The sequence below is a fragment of the Dunckerocampus dactyliophorus genome, chromosome 6 (assembly GCF_027744805.1).
Source record: "Dunckerocampus dactyliophorus isolate RoL2022-P2 chromosome 6, RoL_Ddac_1.1, whole genome shotgun sequence".
NCBI lineage: Eukaryota > Metazoa > Chordata > Actinopteri > Syngnathiformes > Syngnathidae > Dunckerocampus > Dunckerocampus dactyliophorus.
In genome coordinates, this window is record NC_072824.1 from 6,245,112 (window position 1) to 6,268,099 (window position 22,988).

Here is a 22,988-nt window from a genome sequence, read left to right on the forward strand (position 1 = left end):
GACAACAGGAGGTGCAATGTGGTTTTCGTCTCAGTCGCAGAACACTGGACCAGCTCTTCACCCTTGCAAGGGTGCTGGAGGGTACATGGGAGTTTATCCAACTGTTGTACATGTGCTTTGTGGACTTGGAAAAAAGCATTCGACCGTGTCCCTCGCGGTTTCCTGTGGGGGGTGCTTCGGGAGTACGGGATTTGTGGCATTAGGCCTTTGTACCACCTCGGCAGGAGCCTGGTTGGCATTGCCAGCAGTAAGTTGAGCCTGTTCCCAGTGAACGTTGGCCTCCGCCAAGTCTGCCCTTTGTCACCAATTCTGTACATAATTTTCATAGACAGAATTTCTAGGTGCAACCAAGGCGTCGAGGGGGTCCAGTTTGGGGGCCTTACGATCTCCTCTCTGCTATTCATGGACAATGTGGTCCTGATGGCCTCATCAGGCTGCGGCCTACGGTGTTTACTGGGGATGTTTGCAACTGAGTGTGACACTTCTGGGATGAGACTCAGCACCTCCAAATCCGAGGCCATGGTTCTCAGTTGGAAAAGGGTTGATTGCACTCTCCAGGTTGGGAGTGAGGTCTTGCCCCAGGTGGAGGAATTCAAGTATTTTGGGGTCTTGTTCACGAGGTCGACGGGTAGATCAGACCAGCGTCTGCAGTAATGTGGTCGTACTGGACTGTGGTGATGAAGAGAGAGCTGAGCCAGAAGGCAAAAGCTCTTAATATATCGGTCGATCTACGTGCCCACCCTCACCTATGGTCATGAGCTTTGATTCATGACCGAAAGAACGAGATTGCGGATACAAGCGACCGAAATTAGTTTCCTCCGTCGGGTGGCTGGATTCACTCTAAGACATAGGGTGAAGGGTCAACCGGGAGGGGCTCAGAGTAGAGCCAAGCTCCTTCACATCGAGAGGAGCCAGTTGAGGTGGGTCGGGCATCTAGTCCAGCTGGGAAGAGGCCTTGGGGCCTAGGACCTAGGACCTGTCCAGACCTAGGACACGCTGAAGGGAATATGTCTCACAGCTGGCCTGGAAATTACTTGGTGTCCTCACGGTGGAGCTGGAACAGGTGGCCGGAGACTGGGAAGTCTGGGACTGGGACTGCTGGCCCCGTGACGCGTACCCGGATAAGCGGAAGAAAATGGAATGGAATGGCTGTGTGTTGACTCATTTTCAGTAAATCTATACTGCTATCCAACTTTACTTTTTATAGCATTGTCACTTGCATAGAAACGATGGATGAAACATGTGGGAGATAGTGTACACCGTGAGGGTTGTTATTTTAATACTTTGCTGTCCAGGAAAGCGTAACTTTGAGTTAATTTGTGTAGAAAGTTCCGGGGGCTGGGCAGCAGATGTTTTAAAGAGGCGCTCCAGATGTTGTTGTCGCCGCTGCCCTGGGCCGTGCCAAGTTACCACGTAATCAGGGGCGAAATTTGGCGGGAAAAGTGCCAAATTAGCTCTATCGTGTTCTGGAAGCTTCTCTGCTAAGTTTTTATCTGTGTGTCTTTTGGCACCTTTCCTCTGGAGGCTTAATTAATTGTATTCGTAAAATCATGAAAGAATCACCCCTTTAGTCAGCATTCAGATGGAAGAAGAGTCTCAGGAATGTTTAAGGACATGAAAAAACCTTCAGGCAGCTTCAACAGCTCCACGCCACCATCTTCTTTAGCAGGTTAGCTGCTATAGCAAATGAATTGACATCTTTCCTTCCACCTGAGCACAGGCTCCCCCACAGCCTTTAATTGTTCTCAATTAGCTTCTCTTTAGCACATTCACATGCCTGAGCCCCTCGTGCCTTGCTCTCTTCCACATCTTGGCGGGCGAGGAGGTGAGGGGGGCAGGGCCGCAGGGCAGAGAGGGAGCTCCGGGCTGGTGATGTCACTGTATCCTCCATCCTGTTCCTCAGCGCTTAATTAGTTCATTAGAGCACTAATTGGACTGAAATGACCAACATGGCTCTGTGTGTGTAGAAAGTGTCTCCTGGTTGCCATGGCTGCCATGAACCATTGCGTTGATTTGCACAATTGATCACAAACTCCAGCAGAGTTGAGTGTTTTTGATTTAAATTGTGTTTTTAATAAGTGTGTGTGTGTGTGTGTGTGTGTGTGTTTGTGTGTGCGTGCCTGCTGTCAATGAACGTCAGCCTCCTTTGAGCTCATCTCTGCTTTCTTCAGAGGAAAAAAATGAGATGAGATTAGGGATTTGGTTCGCCGAGAAGCTGTCAGATTGAATCGACACGCCGCGTTTAGTGTGCGTGTGCATGTGTTGCCACGCCTTTGGCCCATCCTATACACACATGCCCTGGGAAATGCTGTCTTTGTGTTCATGCACACACACACACACACACACACATGCTCGATTACTGTGTGTGTGGCAGTGGTGTGGTTGCGTGGCTGTGATGTCATCACAAGCATCCGTCGCTTTGCCTGCCAAAATGAGTTGTAATACCACAGTGAAAGAAAATAAATGAAAATGGATTGGAGATCCACGGTGCTGCCGTTGCGTCTGCTAACTTGCTCATTTTTTTAAATTAGCTTTTCTCTCTCACTATCGACCCACAATGCATCTGCGTGGCAGGAAATCTCTCAACGCCCGGCCTGGATCCACACGGTCGTTTAAAGACGGACGATGAACTCGTCGTGTACGCGCCGTTGCGAGTTATTTTTGTGTTTCAGATGCATTCGATTAAAATTGCCGCTTTATTGAGATCAACAGTGAAGGAGGCGCAGCTTCAAACGATGACGTGCGGTTGTTCACAGCAGCCAGAAGGATTAGTTTGATTAGTTTGTTTCTTCGTTTGTCACTCAGATGTCATTTCTTGTTACGAGACTTGGTCAAACAACTAGTGTGTGAACGCTGAGTGCAGCTGTGCCCCCTAGTGGCTATGAGCAGCATAGGGATCATATTGCGGTAATCTGACTGGACGTTTACTCAGTGCTATGATCTTCTGACAATACCACAACATCATTGCTTCTCTGTCCATGATCGTCTTAAAGAGTAGGACTGCAACAATTAATCGATATCTCGTTGATTAACCCAGTATCGGATTAATCTACAAGTGTTTTTTTAATTAAAAATGTAAATACTCTTTGATTTCAGCTTCTCAAATGTGAACGGTTTTTAATTTGCCTGGTCATCCGTGAAAGCAGACCTATTATCTTTGTTTTAGGCAAAACAACATATTCACACACAACTTTGGAAAACAGTGATCGATATTTTTGCCTCTTTTCTGATATGTTGCGGACCAAACCTCTAACTGTTTGGTACATATTCATTTGGTCCATCTAGGGCAGGGGTGTCCAAAGTGCGGCCCGGGGGGCCATTTGCGACATATTAGCTGTTTCTTTTATTCGCCCGCAGTCCATTATGAAAATATAATTTAACAAGAAAACTATAGAAAAAAAAAACAGCAAAAATTGAAAAATCATCAGTGATTTTACAAAAATAAATTTAAAAATTAAGGTAAAAAACGTTGTAATCTAATGAGAAAAGGTCGTAATTATACAAGAATAACATTGTAATATTCTGAGGAACAAAGTAGCATACACTTGAACTAGTAAACGTTTTTTAAGTCTGAATATTATTCAACAAACACATTTTTTGGGGGAAAATTAGGCTGCAGAAAAAATTATAATATTATGAGAATAAAGTCAAAATATTATGTGAATAAAGTCAGAATTACCAGAAGAAAATTTCCAAGAAGAAAGCTGAAATAGTTGGTAAAAAAACACATAAGAAATGGAAAAAAAGCAGCTGTACTTTTACCAGAATAAAGTGAAAATATCAAGAGAAGAAAAGTCGTATTCTAACAAGAACAAAAGTTGTAATTTTATGATAATAAATTGGTAATATTATATGAGTCATTTTAGTAGTACAGAGTTGGAATATTAAAGGAAAAATGTAATTTTTTTTAAAAAATGTGTAATATTATGCGAAACAAACAACAACATTAACTTATAGAAGAAGTTCTAATGTTACGAGAAACAAGTCAAAATATCATGGGAAGAAAAACGCAATATTCCGAAAAGAAAATATACAAAGGTTTTTTCAGAAGAAACTTGAAATATACCTACAGTACATCACAAAGCTGAGACGCATCACATGCAAAGTAGCCCTTGCATCCTTTCATTTTTCACTATGTCGCCCTCGCTGGAAAAAGTTCAGACACTTCTGGTCTAGGGCCTAACCGAGTACTCCATTAATCAAAACAGCAAGCTTCAGGTTCATTGACAAAGAAAGTAACTGCCAGCGTACATTTTAGTGTTAATTGTTGTATTGAAGCATGCAGTGAAACACACAGAAGGATTGAAAGTATGACATTTCTGCATGATAAAGTCAGCATTGGTGTGTCATGTGCAAATGAGTTGTCCACGGTGTGTCAACATGGCCACCCTAACATGAACAAGCATGCCACGTTTTTAGCGTCCTTGCACGTCGAGCAGACTTCTACCAATGATTCCGCCAACGGACACATTTGGCACGCCGCGCAGTCTATGAAGCAGATTGTCAGCTGACGAATCGTGTGACCTGGCCGTGTCATTCCGAATCTTCTCACCGTGTCCTTGTCGCCAGAGATGTTTTTCTATGTTGCGGTTTTAATGGGAGACAACGGTCGCCCTGTTGTCACCGAGAAAGCAGCTGCGGCTCAAGTGAGCTAGGAGGTGGGAGCAAGTCAGTGTTTTGCAAGTCTCAAGTAAAGACGTGCAAGTCCAAATCAAGTCCCAAGTCAAGGCAAGACAGGTCGAGTCAAGTCCGAAATCATAGACTTGAGTGCTTACAAGTGATAAGCACTGTTTTGTGTTTACCAAATAAAATGTCATTTTAACAATGTAGCAATCCTTTACATTTGACAAATACAATGAATACATGTTTCATTTTGGAAATAAAATAAGACCAATGTGACAAAACTTAGTCACAGAAAAAGAGTGCTGGCGTAGCATTCAGGATTTAGTCGTTTCCAGCCGTTAAGATAATCAATAAATCAATTAACCACACGATAAACAAATACGAACTTGATCATTTTGCCGGCCTCGATATATTTGACATGTGCATGAACATTTTTTTTCCTCCTCTCTCTCTACCAAACAGGATGAGGACAAGAGGGTTCACTCTGTGCATCTGTGTCAACACCTGGGTGCGTTGGCTCTATAGCGGAATGAAAGGAGTGAGTGAACCCTCCTGTCAGTCATTCAGACTCTTTGCTAGCAAGTGCAGGCGCGTTGTGAAGAGTAACAAGCAAGCAAACGCAAATATGCATAAAGGCATGAAGCCAATGGTTTCTAAGCCGAATGCCACAGCCCCAGTGCGAGAATATTTAGCTTTTAAACAGAATGAACAAGGTGCACCCACGAACACCCACAAGGCGATATGTCACATTTGTTGGAAAGTAGTGATGACGAAGGAGAGGAATACGACCAACTTGCTTGCACACCTCAAACACAACCATTCAGTCCAGTTTTCCCAGCTGGGGAAAAAAAAGAACTCCCGCCGGAGGGGTAGCAGAGCCTTTGTCCTGACAGTCAGCATTTACTGAGGTGTTTGGTGGGCAAAGTAAATATAAACAAAACAGTGCAAAATGGTGCACACACATAAGCAGTGTCGTTTGCTACATGTAAAGCCTTCCTGTTAAGGAATAATACCCAATGTTCATTATTTATTCAAGTGCAATTTTCTTTACATTTTATTTTTTGTTTTTATTGTTTTTTATTGGAGTGGGTTTTTTTCCAAACAGGGACAGGGTCTATTTTTTGGTTGTTGTTTTGTTTTTGGTTATGATTGTGATTTTAACTTAGGTGCAATTTTTGCTAAACGAGACTGAGAGTCCATTTAATTTTTGTTGGGGGTTTTTGTCATTTATTTTGTTTAATTTATGATGTTGTTTGTTTGTTTGTTTGTTTAATTTATTTTAGTCAACAGCTTCATGCTGGACACAATGAGTCTAAGATGTGATAAGAAAACGAGTTTCATATATTGAAAAAGTGGAAACTGTGGCTTACAAGCCTTTCAAAAGAGTAGAAATAAAGTTCTCCTCCTACTCTGTGTGGAAGTGGTAAAGTTTTGCCTTCTTACTTTGTCTTTCTTCCCCACTAATTTTGAAACCCTTTCATAAGTTTAGAATAAATAAATTAGGGGCTTACTAGCTAGCTCGTTAGCATGCTATACAGCCGTGGCCGTCTCTTGTGTCCCTGCAATAATCAATGTGGTGCAAACAAAGAACAATAGGATTGTAAATGTGACTATAGGTGTGTTAGTGCATGTCTACGTTGCTCTAATAATGGTAAAAAGCGTATTTAGAACGTCATAAACAGGGTTTCTATGCTATAACTATGGAAATATTCAGTTTATTAATATTGAATCCTACTTCACGGAAATTCACTTACCATGGTCAAGTGTGGAACCAATTAACTGCGATAAACGAGGGACTACTGTATTTTCAAGTCATCAGACTAAAGTCCGAGTCAATTCCCGAGTCATTGATGTCAAAGTCCATGTCGAGTTGCAAGTCTTTGATGATATTATCAAGTCGAGTCCAAAGTCATCAAAACTGTGCCTCGAGTCTGACTCCCATTGATGCCCAATTCGGGTTTTTCTTTAAAATCCGATTTTTTATGTGGTCGTTCTTGTCAAATGCAACTTGTCAATGCATGTGAATGCAAAGCATCCAGGAAGTCACACGCATTGCCGTGTGTTTGCTAACTAAGCATTGCTTCAGTGTGTGTGCTGTCCTTTGTGCTGTCCTGCGTTTGTGGCAGCGTTGCCTACATCGGTTAGTACCTTTTATTCTTAGATCGGATATGTGCGACCCGACCGTCCAGACTGCAGGATTTACTGTATATCTACAGTCATCCCTCGCCCCATCGCGGTTCGAACATCACGCCTTCACTTTATTGTGTTAAAAAAAAAAATTAATTAATAAATATGAATACGGCCTGTTATTAGTTGTAATATCTGTGACGTTTGTGGCTTTAAGAGGCGGTGCCTGGGAAGTGACGTGAGTGACGTCAGCTAGCTACTGTGTAGTTGTTGAGTGTTAGCATGGTTAGCAGTGTGGAGAGTGCCAGAGACTGGTGTGAGTTGTGGCTGACAGCAGCTCCTGTGTGAAGTAGTGCAGTATTCTACTTCACTGGCCATTGATGAGACAATAGCCACCAAGTATGCAGTCAGTGCTAACGTGTGAGTCTATATAATGTCTTATTTTTGTCTAAGACGCCTTATTTTATATGTCAACTATATTGGGTGGTAAAAGTGTAAAAGTGACAATGAGAGTGCTATTTGTTTTTGTATGTCTAGATGGCTCTAAAAATGCTCAAAAAACACATTCAGAATTTCTTAAACAAGCTTCTATGCTCTATGAAAATATTCCATTGATAAATAAGGAATCCTACTTAATTCACGTATCGCGGTTGGGTCCGGGACCAATTAACCGCGATAAACGAGGGAGGACTGTGCATACGAAAAAATCAGATGAAAAAATCAGATACAGGGCACATATGAAAATAAAAATGGGAAATGACCTGCAGTGTGAATGTAACCTAAGTCAGCAGGTGTCCACACCTGCGACGTCTGTGCTAGCAGTGGTATCTGTGATGAAGTGGACAGGAGGTGTTGCTAATGCTAAATGCTAACAAGGTATGAATATTTGATTGGGTTGTTTTGTTGACGCTCCAGCGTGTCGTCTGGTATAACCCCCCCCCACTCCCTCCTCCACTGCCACATGGTGCTCGCCTTAATTAGCTATTGATTTGTCGGGGACAAAGCACAGGGGCGCGCTTCCAAGGGCCTCAGTCATGCTAAATTTTTAATGTTCATGCTCGTCTAAATATAACCGCCGTCCGGTGGTCACAAGGAAGATGAGCATTCCATCCTCTTCCTCTCCGTGCATTTGCCAACTCTCCAGCGGCCTTGCAGGGAATTTTTCAGCAGTTCGAGCAGTCTGCTTTCCACAGACGACATAACAAACCTCTTTGGCTAAATTCTGTTTTTGTCCTGGGCACTTGCAACATTTTTCCTCCTGCAGTTGTTTTGGGGAGTTTGTGTGTGTTTGGCATTTGCAGCATTTTCCAGTTGCATTTGTTTTGTGGTGTGTGTTTTTAGTTTTAGTATTTGGAGCATTTGGGCTTTGCTGTGTGCAGGGTTCCTAGGCAAGTATGGAAAGTATGGAATAAGATCTTATTCATTTCCAGGTCTGGAAAAGTAAATGGAAACTCAAGTATGGAAAAATATTCATGTTTCCAAGACTGTTATCACTGTTGTGTTTCCTAAAAGATAAACTTATGAATAACTCAAAAAAATACGGATCAATCTGTTTTTCTAAGGATCTTGCCGGGGCAGATAAGATGTTTGTGTGGGAGCACGCAGTGGGCGACGCATCCTGGAAAGCATTTGGGAAGACTGACAGGTTGAATGGCCATCCCTCTTCTCTTATCCTCCTCCAACCCTTTGTATGAGCTACATTACCTAGCTGTAATCTCCTGGAAATTATATGATGGCATGATATCATACATATCCAGAATAATCAAACCAAACGATGAATTCCGTAATTTATTTACATGATACTAGGGCTGCACCTCACGATTATTTTCTTATTTGATTACTCTGAAGTTTGTTGTTTCGATTAATCGAGTTATCGGTTGGGCCCTAGACCAGATCAAATTGACGTTTTCCCTAAAATTTAAAGATAATAGGTTTGCTTTCATGAATGACTAAGGAAATTTAAAAATATTCACATTTGAAAGCCTGAAATCAGAAGATTTGATTAATTGGATAATCGATTAATCATTGATTCGTCGATTAATTGTTGCAGCCCTAATGATAGTACAGCTAATAAGGCATTTATTTTACTAAGTCAATATAAAGTCTAGATAATGTCTGGAAAAAGTATGCCGTTTTGTAATGTGAAATTGTAGGAACCCGGTGTGCATTTGCCACAATTTATGTCAAATTTTCTTGCCATTATGAATAAACATCAAAAATACAATTTGCGGAATCACTAATAATACATCACAATATGTTCAGATTGAAGACAAATTTGTTAGGTTAGGGTTAGAGCAGGGGTGTCCCAATTGTTTCATCTAAAAATATGATTAAACAATAAAATTTTAAAAACAAGATCAAAAATTGGAAAAAGAGCAGTAATTTTACAGGAAGTAAAGTCATTATATGAACAGAAAAAAATAGCATAAAGTTGAAATATTATAGCAAAAAAAGTTGTAGTATAAGAAACAAACCAAATGAAGAATTAAGTTGAAATTTTAGGAAAATTAGGTTGGGTAAATGCTATAATGTTATGATAATAAAGTCAAAATATTATGAGAATAAGTCATATTAGTATGAGGAAAAAAACGTACAAGTAGAATGTTGAAATATTTGTAAAAATAATTTAAAAAAAACAGCCAAAAAGTAATGTAAGGAGAAACAGTTTGTGATAATAATAATAATAATAATACTCTTTGTCACTGATAAAAATGAAAAATATATTTTATAAATGTAAATATAGTACTGTATATACATTATATTAAATATTTTGTTTGGGTTGGTTTAAAAGAAAAAATGATTTTTCAGTATGCGGCCCTCAGTGGAAATAGTTTGGACACCCCTGAGCTAGAACAATAATAATAACAATAACAAAATAACAGTAATAATAAAAGTAGTAAATAATAATAATATTATTATGACTAATAATAATACAAGTAGTAAAGAATACAGTATGTGCTCGGTTATCACAGTTAATTGGTTCCAGACCCAACCGTGATAAATGAATTTCCACAAAGTAGTATTCCTTATTTATAAGTGGAAACCAGTTTACGACCTTCTAAATATGACTTTTCACATTGTTAGAGCCGTCTAGTAATGTAACATAGCTCCCCCATAGTCACCTTTCCTTTACTTCCGGCCCTCAGGGGAAAACGTTTGGACACAAGACAAAGCCTTGGGGGAGGTCTAGTTTTGTCGGTAGGTTAAGATTGCATTGAGCATTAACGATGCAAATGGCGCCATCTTGGCCTCGCTAACGCACGCTATTGCACGCTAACGCTAATTATTAGTTGAGACAATATGTGTTGTAATTAGGGGTGCCCGATTGAGCTGATATGAGGCAATTGAGACGTCGCACCGATAAAGCCGATACTAGCGCCGATAGCTCCGATAATCAGGTGAGGTTACCAGTACTGCGCAGGTGAGCAAATCAAGCACTCTTTTTTCCTCCTGCCTGTGATGTTTCCCTGATCTCACTTGTAAACAAACATTCACTTCAAGAGAAAGACATTTTGCATGCTAGTTGTAGCGAATGCTCCGCAATGAGGGGGAAGAAACCCTCATCGATCACGCGTAAAAAAACCTAATCAGCCACCTGAAACGCCAGGAAAGCTACGACTAGGGTTGGGCACCGAGTGTCGAGCATCGATGGGAACCGGGACTAACATTCCGATTCTCTCAGGATCGTTGAAATTATTTTATTTCGATCCCTAGATTTGTTGCTCGCTGACCGGAAAAAATAGCCGCAAAGACCAACGAAGAAGAAGCTGGCGAGCACCAATGAAGAAGAGCGGTTGGCTCAGTGTAACATTTGCAACACAATGATATCATGCAGAGGAGGGTGCACAATCAACATCATTAATGTTCACACATTCATAGCGTAGAAATAACCTTGTCTTTCATGCGCTACGTTGGGCTTCCTCTAAGCAATCAGAATCAGCGAAGTCCAACAATAAACGACGTCTGTCTCGTGCCAATTTAACCCAGGGCTTCAGGATGCAAGCGGATGTGGATAATAAATACACGTTTATGTATTTGCACAGTAAGTCTCTGTTAGCAACAGTCAAGGGACCCTCTCAACTCACACAACACACTTCCAGCCTTCAAAATAAGGGCGGTTTTGGCTGGATCCTGTTTACCTGTGTTCACAAAAGAGGGGTTTCATAAAAAATATACCAACATTTGGGCAGCAAACAAAGTATACTACTTTTAATACGTAAACATCTTTTGTGAAAGTGTACTCGTGTAAAAAGAATACTTCATAACATTTATATTCAAGTTGACTGCTTTGATACTTACAGTAGTGGTTGAAAATAACCCTGTAAGAACCATCGAGGGAAAGGCTTCTTGAGACGTCATCTGTACTTCTGTGAAGAAGTTGTCGGATGTTTCGCTCCTCATCCGAAGAGCTTCGTCAGCGAACTAACAAGTGCTGGTAGCCTAGGCCTAAAATACAGTAAGAGTGGGCGGAATTGGTGTGCCAACACCCTCCTTCTATTGGTTCCTTACACTAAGCCTGGGCAGAGTAGTGGTCTAATCCTTTCTTGCTATTAACACCTCCGATAAAAGGGAAGTGTCGCTCCCTGAGTTGGGTATGAACGACTCTGATACTGGCTCGTTAGCATCTATTGTTCTGGCTCGGCCCTGGCTTGACCTCATTTGCAAGACTACTTTGCAAGTTCATAGTAAAGTTGATAAAAACTTCATATCATTAAAAAATGTATGGAGAAGTTCAGACATTTCATCCAGAAGAACTCTGGTCAGTGCCCTCATTTAAACCATGCAAACATTATGACCCTGTCTCTAAAAAGAATCGGAATTGAGCATCGTTAGGAACCGAAATCGAAACGAAGAATCAGAACCGAAATCGTTCAAATTTAAGCAATGACCAACCCTAGCTACGACACCCTGGGCTTATTGTGCCGCGGAGTTTGAAAAGTGCAAAAGGAGACCTCCGTGGTGTCACACCGGCTGCTCGGAGCGTGTGCTCCAATATAGTGCACTTTGCTGGGCCACTCCAGGTGGCTCCTCCTGCGGTATACTCTGGTTCACCTGGTAGTAGTGATGTGGTAGTAGTGATGTCATGATATTTGATTAGGACAAATCAACAGGTACAGTTGGTCAAATCCTAATTTGTTCCAGTCCTTCTTACTTCCAGGTGTGCACACAAAATACAGTTAAATCTAAATCACTTATCGGTATCATGTGCGTCTTGAGAAGCAGAAAGTTATCGGCATCTTTTTGAAAAAAGATATCGTGCATCTTTAGTTGTAATGTTAGCATCTTGTTTGCTAACAACAGTAGTAACCTCGTTTTTGCTCATCTGTCACATCGTGGTCAGTGCACGTGTGTGTGTGTGTGTGTGTGTGTGTGTGTTGTCAGTGTGCTGCTGGACTGTGAAGTGAAAGGAAGTGACACAGTGGAGCTTTCAGAGATTGGGGACAGCTTTGCACGTGTGTGTGTGTGTGTGCGTGTATGTATGCATGTTCCTAGCATGTCATGTGTAAACGCTTTTGGGCCCAGAGTGTGTGTTCGCTAGCTGACCTACATTCGGGAGCTTTTCTGCCTCTGGCTCACTGTTATCTCATCTGGCCAATCACGTCCTGTAATCCCGTCTGTCCAATCGCCGGCGTCGCCCGCATGCGCTCCGCTGGAGCAGCAAAGCAACCTTGCAGTTTTTGGAGTTTGCGGGTCGCTCGCAGAAACGGGTTCTCCTCAGCCACGCCCCCCACCCCCACCTTGGCCATGTGGGTGTGTGAAGACGAGGACGCTTTGGAAGATTCTTTGAAGCGTCCGTGTTTAGACTTTTCAAAGATGCTTTGTTGAAAGCATGTGAAAAAAAATTGTAAGGGAGGGCATAGACCCTGGGCCCAATTCACACCTCCAGTACGGCACGATGGGCTAATTTGAGCGCACGGATCCGCACCAAGACATTGTATGCTTGATTGGAAGAGGTGGTCCCGGCACGATTCCATGCGCTCACACACACACACACACACACAGACACACACACACACAAAACATAGCCAAGTCAGAGAATGGCTGTTAGCTATGGCTCCTTGCAAGTTACTAATGATAACTGGCACAATTCCGAATAGAAATAAAGTACAAAGACTCAAAATAATACAAAATCGAAACCCACAACACGTATTGTTTGTGTGCGTCATGAAGATGTGTCATTTCATAAATGCCATTGCTCCTCTCGCAAGCAATTAATGACAGCCAGCACCTCCCACAGTAGAAATAATCAAATTACTGTACTCAAAACTGGAAATAATCTGCAAAGTTAGAGAAATAGCAGTGAAATAGCAGAACCCAAGTGATGGGACTAGCAAATGGGTTGGCGCTCAAAAGATCAGTGTGAGCGCAGGGTAGCAGGGGCCAGTAGAGGGAGGCGGGATCGCACCAAGTCCATCACCGTACAAATGATGTGCAGGGGTGTCCAGACGTTGTCAAACGAGGGCCGCAGTCAGTAAAGTGTAAGGATGTAGGAGGAGCCTCTTTGATATTTTCTTTATTTTATTTTGTTTTTTAAATTAATTTAGATAAATTGTAATTAATTCATGTTTTGATTTGTATTTTGAATTAATTAATGCATGTATTTATTATTAAATCAATAATATTAAATAAATAATTAAGTATAATACTTTGATCATCATTTTTGTTAGTGTGATAACCTGTTCAAATATGTGATATTTCAACTTTGTCGCTTTTCAATGTGGCCCTAAACCTCCTTCATAATGTTTCATGTTTAATTTTATGTATAGAATATTACCTGGGGGCCAATGGACATCGAGCTGCGGGCCGCACTTTGGGCACCCCTGGTCTAGCGGGAGTAGGACTGAAATTTTGTCACCTGTGCAGTCAGTGCGCTACATCGCCCCCAGCTGGTGGGCGAAGTCAATGACTGGCGTAAAGTTAAAAACCAAATGAATCTCATTTAAACCTAAATTCAGAAGTGGAATCACTTAACATCTCGCTAAGTTAAAATTAGGTCTTTGGCGTGTCGAGAAACTGTTTGCGCCGTAGAAGTAAACATAGTTAACCTTTCCACACATGAAATGTCTTTGTTTGGCCGTCTTTGTTTCTTAGCGGTTGAGGTGGGCGGAAGGGGCGTTTGTTTTTTTTTTGTTTTGTTTTTAATGTGCTCAGGTTTGAAAATGATGAAACGATTCATGTGGAGGCTGTATGTGGTTGCTAGGCAACAAGCACAGCTCTGTGTTTACTGTTAATAAAAAAGTGAGTGACATTAGCTAGAGTCCTAAAGCTAATGCACGTCTTTGTGTCGAGAGAAGAAAGGCGCGGGTGTGCGTGTGTGTGTGTGTGCGTGTGTGTGTGTGTGTGTGTGTGCGTGCGCCGCGCTAAAACATAATAAGCTCCTGGCCAGCCTTGTTTTTGATATGTGTGTGTTTAGTGTATCATTCCGCATACATATCATGGAATGTGTGTTCTATGTTTTATTATCATTACCGGCAGTTTGCATGAACGACACACGCACACACCAAAGTACAAAGTGCTTTTTTTGAACAAAACTCTTGATTAAAGCTGTGGTCACATGACATTTGGGCCCTAACGTGGCTTGTCGTCTGGTTTGCAGGCTTTGAAAGCATCCTGGAAGGCTTGTTTGGGCCGGGAGTAGTCAAAGACGTCACGCTTTTCCAAGGTAACACACACGCACACACGCACACGTGCGTTGATGTTAATGATACCTTGGCTTATTTAGCCTGGGGGTGGGAATCATGGAGTAACTTGAGATGCGATATGATCACATTTATTTTGCCAACGATGACCATAACACCACAATACAGCCATGGATATATTGGGAAATAAAAATGAGTACGAATTTACACTTTGAGACACTATAAACAGTAAACACAATAATTACATTTTCGGTACGGTAAGTGTCTTGAATTTTGTCATGGTTTATTGATTACCCATATATCATTTATGTGTGATACAAAGTATATGACATATACAGCATACAGTGGTGTGAAAAAGTGTTTGTCCACCTATTTTTTTGATGTTTGTAGCACTTAAAGGTTTCAGATCATCGAACAAAATTAAACATTAGTCAGTGACAACACAACTGAACACAAAATGCAGTTTTTAAATTGAACTTTTTATTATTAAGGGAGGGAAAAAGTCCAAAACTACATGGCCCTGTGTGAAAAAGTGATTGCCCTCCCCCCACGTTGACCCTCCCCAGAAAAAACGCAATTGAGATCTATCAGTCTGGAAAAGCTTATAAAGCCATTTCTAAAGCTTTGGGACTCCAGCGAACCACAGTGAGAGCCATTATCCACAAACGGTGAAAACACGGAACAGTGGCGATTCACTCGGATACTGTGAACACCCAGCAGCAACACAACGTTTTGGCACGACTACTATTTTGATGAAAAATACACTGAACCATGTCGACGACGTACCTCGAGAAGTGTTTGTTTATGCTGCTTTAGCTGAAAGGTGTCACCCCACGGTCGTCACTTCCGGAATGAGGCTGAAATGCGAGTGCTAGTTCGTCATGGGTGGCGCCATGAACGATAAATGTAATTTTACCAAACTTAGCATTCGCTTTCAAAAATCGAACAATGTAGAACATAATTCCAAACACTAGATAACATATTTAAGGATAGTTGATGAATCATGTCAAGCTATTTTTATGCTATTTGACTAGAACCTGAATTTAGTTAAGATACATGTTCTGGAGTGATATGAATACACTGGAAACACATTGTTCACTAACTTATGTTTATAAGAAAATAGCAGACAAAAGACATCATCTCGTTAGGGCCTGGGATCGAACACGGGCTCTTTGCCATGGTGGGTCGATGCATGTACCTTTACGCCACTCTGGTTCTGGTTCATTATATTTATTCATTATATTGGTGACAGCACGGGAAAAAAGGTCAATGTTAAATATTAGGCAAAGCGCTCTTGTCATCCATTAATGCTATTGACTAGCTTTCATTCTCACGCTAATAAAGGACAATTGCTTCCCTTTTGAACTCAAAATGGGACTCAAAATGCAGCCTTAGTAGTTCTATAGAATCTCCTCCTCTTGCCTTCATTCCCCGCACCGTCACCAGTCTGGCTAAGGCAGGACCAAACCATTTCATGCAAATATAGGGGGTGGTTGGTCAATGTGGAGTTAACTTTTACTGCGAAAAACAAGGTGGTTTTGGATCATGTTATGACTATATTAAAAAAAAAACGTCAACCCAGATAACACAATAATATTTTCATTTGTACCTTTTGTCAGGTGCCCTTGGAATTGTTTGAAGGTTTCCCCCCCTTTACGGCGCCCCTGCCTACCCCCCTATGTTAAACTGTACAAACTGGGCCCAATTAGCCCCCGGTGTCATGTGACCTGTTAGTGTTACAACGTCTGAGATGTGAAATGGGAGCTGGTGTGTTAAATTTGGTTGTATCGCCCTCACACTCCTTATGCTGGCCACTGGAAGTTCAACACGGCACTTGGGAGCAAAGAACTCTCTGAGGGTGTGAAGAAAAGAATTGTTGCTCTACATAAAGATGTTCTAGGCCAGAGGTGTGCAAAGTGTGGGCCGGGGGCCATTTGCGGCCCGAGGCTGTTTTTTTATTGGCCCGCAGCACATTCTAGAAATATCATTTAACAAGAAAAGCAAGAAAAGGGAAAACAATACGACAGCTAAAATAGAAAAATCTGCTGTAGTTTTACAAGAATAAAGTCAAAATATTCAGACGAAAAAGTTGTCGTCTAACAAGATAAAGTAGTTTTATGTTCATAACATAACACGTAATATGATGAGGAAACATTACGTCATTTTAGTAGCTGAAATATTAAAAAATATAATAAATAAAGTTGTAATAATAGAAATACAGTGTTCCCTCGCTCTATCCCCCTCGGTTCATCTTTTGCGGATTTGCTGTTTTGCGGATTTTTTTAGTGCTCCTTTTTTTTGTTTTTTTTTTTTTACATTGTATGAACGCCTGGCCCATAATGTCCCCTGTGTCTTCGCTAGCTTGCTTGCTCGCTTGTAAATGAATCTTCAGTTTGTCTGCAGCAATATGCTTTAACAAAGATATAAAAACGCTACAGTACAGCGGAAGGGCGCCAGGACGAAAACGCACGGCCACAGGAGTGAAATATGCGTGAGTGACTTAATCATTTCTTGTGTCGATCGTTAAGGTTGATCACTAAAATTCAAACGAAGGTTTGAACTTTTTTTGAGAGTTTTTAAATGAGAGAGAAATATGAGAAAATGTCATTGCCTGTCTGAGAAAAGTGTATAAAATGTATGTTGCGGGGTTTTACAACCTTAAAACATATACTGTATGATAACTGCAAAAGAATGAAGTCGGCTGCTTTGCGGATTTCACTTATTGCGGGCTACTTTGGGAACCTAGTAGCAAAAACAATGAAAACAAAGAATAAAGTTGCCATTTTTGGAAAATTGGGTTGCGGAAAAAGTTATAATGTTACGAGAATAAAGTCAAAATATTATGGGAATAAAGTCATAATTACGAGAAGAAAATTTGCAAGAAGAAGGCTGAAATGGAAAAACCAACCACAATTTTACAACAACAAAGTAAAAAAAAAAAATTAAGACAAAAAAATTGTATTATGACAAACAAACTAAACTAAATAGAGTTGTCAATTTTAGAAAATTAGGTTGGGGTAAAAGTTATATTATTGTGGGAATAAAGTCAAAATATTATAGGAATAGAGTCATAATATTACAAGAAGAAAATGTACAAAGATTATTTAAGAAGAAAGTTGAAATATTTGAAAAATTGAAAAAAAACAGCAAAAAATGGGAAAAAAGAGCAAAGCCTGAAGTTGATACTCATATCACTCATATCACTTGACAAAATATCCACGTGGCCCTTGCATCCTTGCATTTTGAAAAAGAAATACATGTAGAGTATGTGGCATGTGCATGTGTGAGTGCTGGTGCATGATGCTAACATGTGGCGAGCGTGAGCTGTGTGTGTGTGTGTGTGTGTGTGTGTCTGTGTGTGTGTGTGTGCTAGCATAACGCATGAGTGAATATGACGTTGACAAGCCAGAAATATTCTAAAAATGCCGTAAGTTGTTGGGGGAGGGATCACATGACTCCAGGACACCACGTTGACCTCATTGCTCCTGCAGGGTGAGGGCGAGGGGGAGGGAGCAGTAATGTTTTCTGATTGGCCGAGACGTTTGCGCCCTCATCGCATTTTGATTTGATGTGTCTTGCAAGTCTTATTTTCATGCAGCCTGCTGAGTAAAACTGTATTTCAGCACTTACATTTCCCACAATGCTCTTTGCTCTCGTCTGACATGTTCTTTGATCAAAACCAAAGCCAGTTGTTTGTGTTTTTATCTTTTTCCCCAAGTAAAAGAAAGATTTTGTCAAAATTCATCCTCACACATCTCGGTGTCTACAAGTGTATACTATAACTGTGACTTGATTTTCTTTGTAACACAATAAAGGATGTAGGAAAGGCATGCTAAAGCTAGCCGGTTAGCATGTGTATGGCGACAACAGTAGCATAACTCATGAAATTTTATTATGAATTTGATTTGAAAGGAAAACCGATTTTTGGGGGGAATTTTGCCCATCATTCACAATCGCTGTGTGAGACGTGAACGCATCTTTCTCTTTTCTGTGCGTTCTAAATAGAGAAAAAGTGGTAGCACGAGGCAGCTAATAATGCAGTAATGGTTTAGTCCGCCTATAGAGCCGTCTATTAAAACACCTCCAACAAAGTTTTATATAGGTGCTGTAACGTTGTAGTATTAGGTACATCCACGATAACATGTAGTAATTACAGTATTTTGGTCATTTTATGCATTAGCGGCGCTTCCTTTGTGGGCGCATTGATTTCACATAGCAACATAGCAACGAACGCTGCTCATATGACTCGATGTGGTTCAACACTCAGTATAAATCTGATACGAAACTGAAGAAGAAGAAGTAATCTGCCTAACAAACATGTATAGGAATGAAAATACACTCGATATCATATGAAAAAATAGCATTTGCGCGCACACAGTGTCAGATTTTTGCATTGCTAAAATGCGGGGATTGTAACATTCCTACCATTAGCCCTCGCATCGATACTGAAATGTCAATACCATCAATACCAGATCTTTAGGCTATAAAATCGATTCTGAAATCAAAATATCTATACTTTGATACCTCAGTCATGTGAGGTAATGTATATCGTTAACCGTGAACGGTAACTAAATTACTGAGACCTTGTCTAAATGATTTGCAGTTTAAAATAAATGAATACATTCCTCTGATGTCTTATATCGTTTACTTTTTTAAAATACATGTCTACGACACCACCTTCCTACCACATACAATGCTGTAGACTCAGTCTTTTAGCCTTAACAAATAAACAAGGCATAGCCCCCTTGGTTTCAGATGGGTGCATGACCATCATTACATCTGAATGGGATGCTAACAAAGGCGATACCACCCAAACCACCATCATTGGCGATCGTCATTTGAAATACACTACTTTTAAAAATTTACCCAATATGCTACGTGTATTTACACAAAGTATCGGATCGGTATCACATATACCAGCCAGAATTTTACTCTGTACTGAATTGGAGAACAAATCATTGGTATCACACATCACTACTTGGTAGTGGCGCTGTGTCACTACGCCAGAAAAGTAGTTCTCCGGTGTTAGCTCCTACATGAACAATGTCGCTCTAGCATGGCTAATATGCAGGTCACGTTATGTAAATGGAACATTGTTGGCATTTTTGGAGGTTTTTTTTTAGAGGGCTTCAGAGGCGGAATAGGTGTGTCCCATTACGTGCATTGTTAGCTGCCTCATGCTAGCTCTTTTTCTCTCTTCAGAACACACAGAAAAGGGAAAGACGTGTGTTCATGTTTTAAATAAGGATTGTGGCCAATGGGCAATTCTTTTTCAAAGTTTTCCTTTAAATACTGTAGTTGTGTTCATCGTCACAATGTTTGCATGTTTTAACACGTGTCTAAAAGTGGCTGCATGCTAACAACGTGCTAGCTGGGAGCAAGATGCAGGAGTTCAGGGGTCAAATGCCAGCATCAGGACTGTTCTACATGTGATTCAATTCAGTTATTGTTATTAGTACTATTTTTTGAATCATTAATGTTCTTCAAAGATCTGACAAATGACAACAAAAGTAGAATTGAGCTAGAATAGAACCGTGTCTGTGAATCTGGGAACCGGCTTGAAGCCAACATGGGAAATAAAAACACAACAAGCTTGACATCACAGTCATGCTTTTATTTCCTTAGCAGAAACTATGTGTATGTGTGTGTGTGTGTGTGTGTGTGTGTGTGCGTGTGCGTGTGTGTGTGTGTGTGTGTGTGTGTGTGTGTCCTGATGAATTGTGGGACTTTCAATCGTCTGTTCTTTGTCTGCCCCCACCCACCCCCCATCCAGATTGCGAGCCTGAGGAAGTGTCCGACTGGTCTTTTGATGAAAACTGTCTCTTCTGCTGCCTACGACGCGAGAAAGTCAAGGTAGGCGGAGCTAATGCTGTTGGACAAAATTCAAGCGATCGTTCAACCAAAGCAAAGCTGCATGCAAAAAGATCTGCAAAAGAAAAACAACTCCAGTCAGGAAGGCGCTAACGTAGCTCGCTAGTGGTTTCATGACGTGACTAGAAAGTGAAAATACAGAAATAACATTTTAAACGGACGGCGCTTCTCATGTCAGACGAAAGTGAGGTTCATGACATTGAACAAGAGCTTGAATTATGTAATTCTACATAAGTTTAGCCAAAAATGTTTTTTGCAGATTATCAAAATCTGAGTAAAACATTTTGGGGAGTTTTTGGGGAGTCAATAATACAATATTTATCCGTCATACGTTTGTAGGAGGCAAAGCTGCAAGTTTAGGACGCTGGTTCTGATAGCACAGGGGTGTCCAAACTTTTTTCCAGTGAGGGCCACATACTGAAAAATAGTTAGAAGTTATTACTTTGCTCTTTTTCCCCCAATTTTTGCTGTTGTTTTTTTTCAAAATATTTTAACTTTGTTCTCAAATCTTTGTCAATTTCCTTCACGTAACATCGTGTCTGTACTCCCAGAATATTTCCACTTTATTCCCATAATATTAGAACTTTTTCCCCCCAACCTGATTTTCCAAAAATGTATTTTGTTTTGTTTTTCATAATATTACGACTTTTAAAACATAACATTTTTTCCTTTTATATTTCAAGTCTATGCTAATAAAATGTCGTTAAATGAGTTCATTCTTGTGAAATGATGCCTTTTTTCTTGTTAGAAGACAACTTTTTTCTCCTAATATTTGTCTGAGTATCTCTCGTCTTAATATCTGTTTTTTTGTTGTTTTCTTGTTAAATTATATCTTTAGGACGTACCGCCAGCCAATGAAAAACAACCGTGGGCCGGTGGACACCCCTTGCTAGCTCCATACCGTGCCAGAAACACGAGCACGATCGGGATTGGTCGATACCAACCGTACAGAACTGAACTGTAGCGCTTGGTGGAAACGTGACTATGTGAAGGTTGTCGGTAGCGCGAAATTAGCTCGCTAGTGGTTCAATTCATTGTCTAGAAGGTGAAAATGTAAGCAAACATTTTGAAATTGATGGAGGAACAATCTCATGTCAGACTCCACTTTCAAGGGTTTCGAATTGTTGTCTGTGTCCTGCATTTCCTTTATTTGAGGGAGGGGGGCTTAAGAAGAGCACAAGGGAAGGGGGGTGTCTTCAGACAAGCCCGGAGACCGTCTCTTGTTTTTCCACTTGACCCTGCGCTGACCTTGCAGGTCGGCCATCTGCCTCCTAAAAATATCTTCAAGAAACACCCCCTTTTTTGTCCCCCCCATCTGTCCCTCCCCATCTGTCCCTCTGTGTCCGTCAGCTTGTCCCTGACAGAATTTCTCACACATTTTATCCAGTGTGATCCAAGATGAGCAGAACAGAACATTTTGAGTGAAATCAATTTTTGGGCGGGGGGTGCGGGATCCTCGAGGAAATTCCATGAGAGCGCTGCGTTACGCGGGTAAAACACGGCACGCTCGATATCGCTTCATCTTTTTGCTCAGCCTGCTTGTTGTTTGCGTGGCCCTTCATGGATTCATTGATCCGAAGCCTCGCGCGGCGCCGTCGGAACGCCAGCGAGAGCGAGGCTGTTAAACCTGCTCTTTGTCTCGCGCCATTAACGCGCATACACACACACACACGCGCACACACACACACAGTGATGTGATGTTGTCATGGCACTGACTGCCGCCTAGTGTGCTGACTCTGCTTCCTGTAGTCCCATTTTATTGGCCAAATGACCATATTTGGTCCTGGAAGCAAGTTGCCAACCACTGACTCTCAGTGAAGCCCAACCAACCACTGAAGTAACACCATGATGATGAATTATTGAATGAAAACTGAATGAATATAATCCATTCCACGAGGCTTCAATTTTTAAATATTGTACGTGTCATACTGTTATTCAACTTGGACATAACTTTTACCTTTGATGAAGAATAACTTCTCAATTACAAACAAACACTTTGAAATGACTACCGCCTTCTACTTTGGCTGCGCTGCAATTTCACCAACAACGCCCAACCACCATCAGCGGGCCTGCAGCTGAGGTCATGAGACGTGCTGGTGATCATGTGACCTCATGGATTATTTCTAACTGCATCAAATCTTCGGCATCTGCTTTGATGGACAGTCATTGTCAACGTAGCTTTTAAACAACGATGCTCCACGATGGGCGCGGGGTTCCGGTTCTGACCCTCCTGCTTTCCCTCCGTGTGCCGCAGGAGCACAGGGCTGAGGTCAGCGCCGGCAGCCAGGTGCTGTCGGAGTGCGACGACCCCAAACAGGAGCAGTCTCGGATCAGCCGGCTGGAGAGACAGGCTGAAGACTTCCTCAATGCTGTGTTCCACAGGAAAGGTGAGCGCACACGCACACACACCAGTCAGCGCTCATTAGTGCGCTCCCTCCAGTCATGGATTTCATTTCCAGAGGTGCATCCACGCAGGTTAAGTCTGGAAATTTGGTTCATTCCGCAGGGAAATTAATGAATGTGAGGAATCTCCCCCCAAAAAAATATTCCTGTCAGGGAATACTATTGTGTATTGGACACACACACACACACACACACACACACACACACACTGAATTTAATCATTTCTCTTCCCACCTGGAGTGAAGAGATTAATTTGAAAGTTTTGTAATACCTTTTGTTGCTCTATATTTAGATTCCAAATTTAAATTGGCGATGACCCAATAA

The 22,988-nt window shown here is 41.3% G+C and overlaps 1 protein-coding gene across 1 annotated transcript in view; it reads left to right on the forward strand.

Moving 5' to 3' along the window:
• The window catches only part of lcor (ligand dependent nuclear receptor corepressor), a 77,251-nt gene that overhangs the window by 31,509 nt on the left and 22,754 nt on the right, over positions 1 to 22,988 (forward strand). The window contains exons 2-4 of the mRNA XM_054778226.1: positions 14,348 to 14,413; positions 20,164 to 20,243; positions 22,516 to 22,648. Of these exons, the coding sequence (XP_054634201.1) occupies positions 14,348 to 14,413; positions 20,164 to 20,243; positions 22,516 to 22,648 (279 nt within the window). The remainder of the gene's footprint in view (positions 1 to 14,347; positions 14,414 to 20,163; positions 20,244 to 22,515; positions 22,649 to 22,988) is intronic.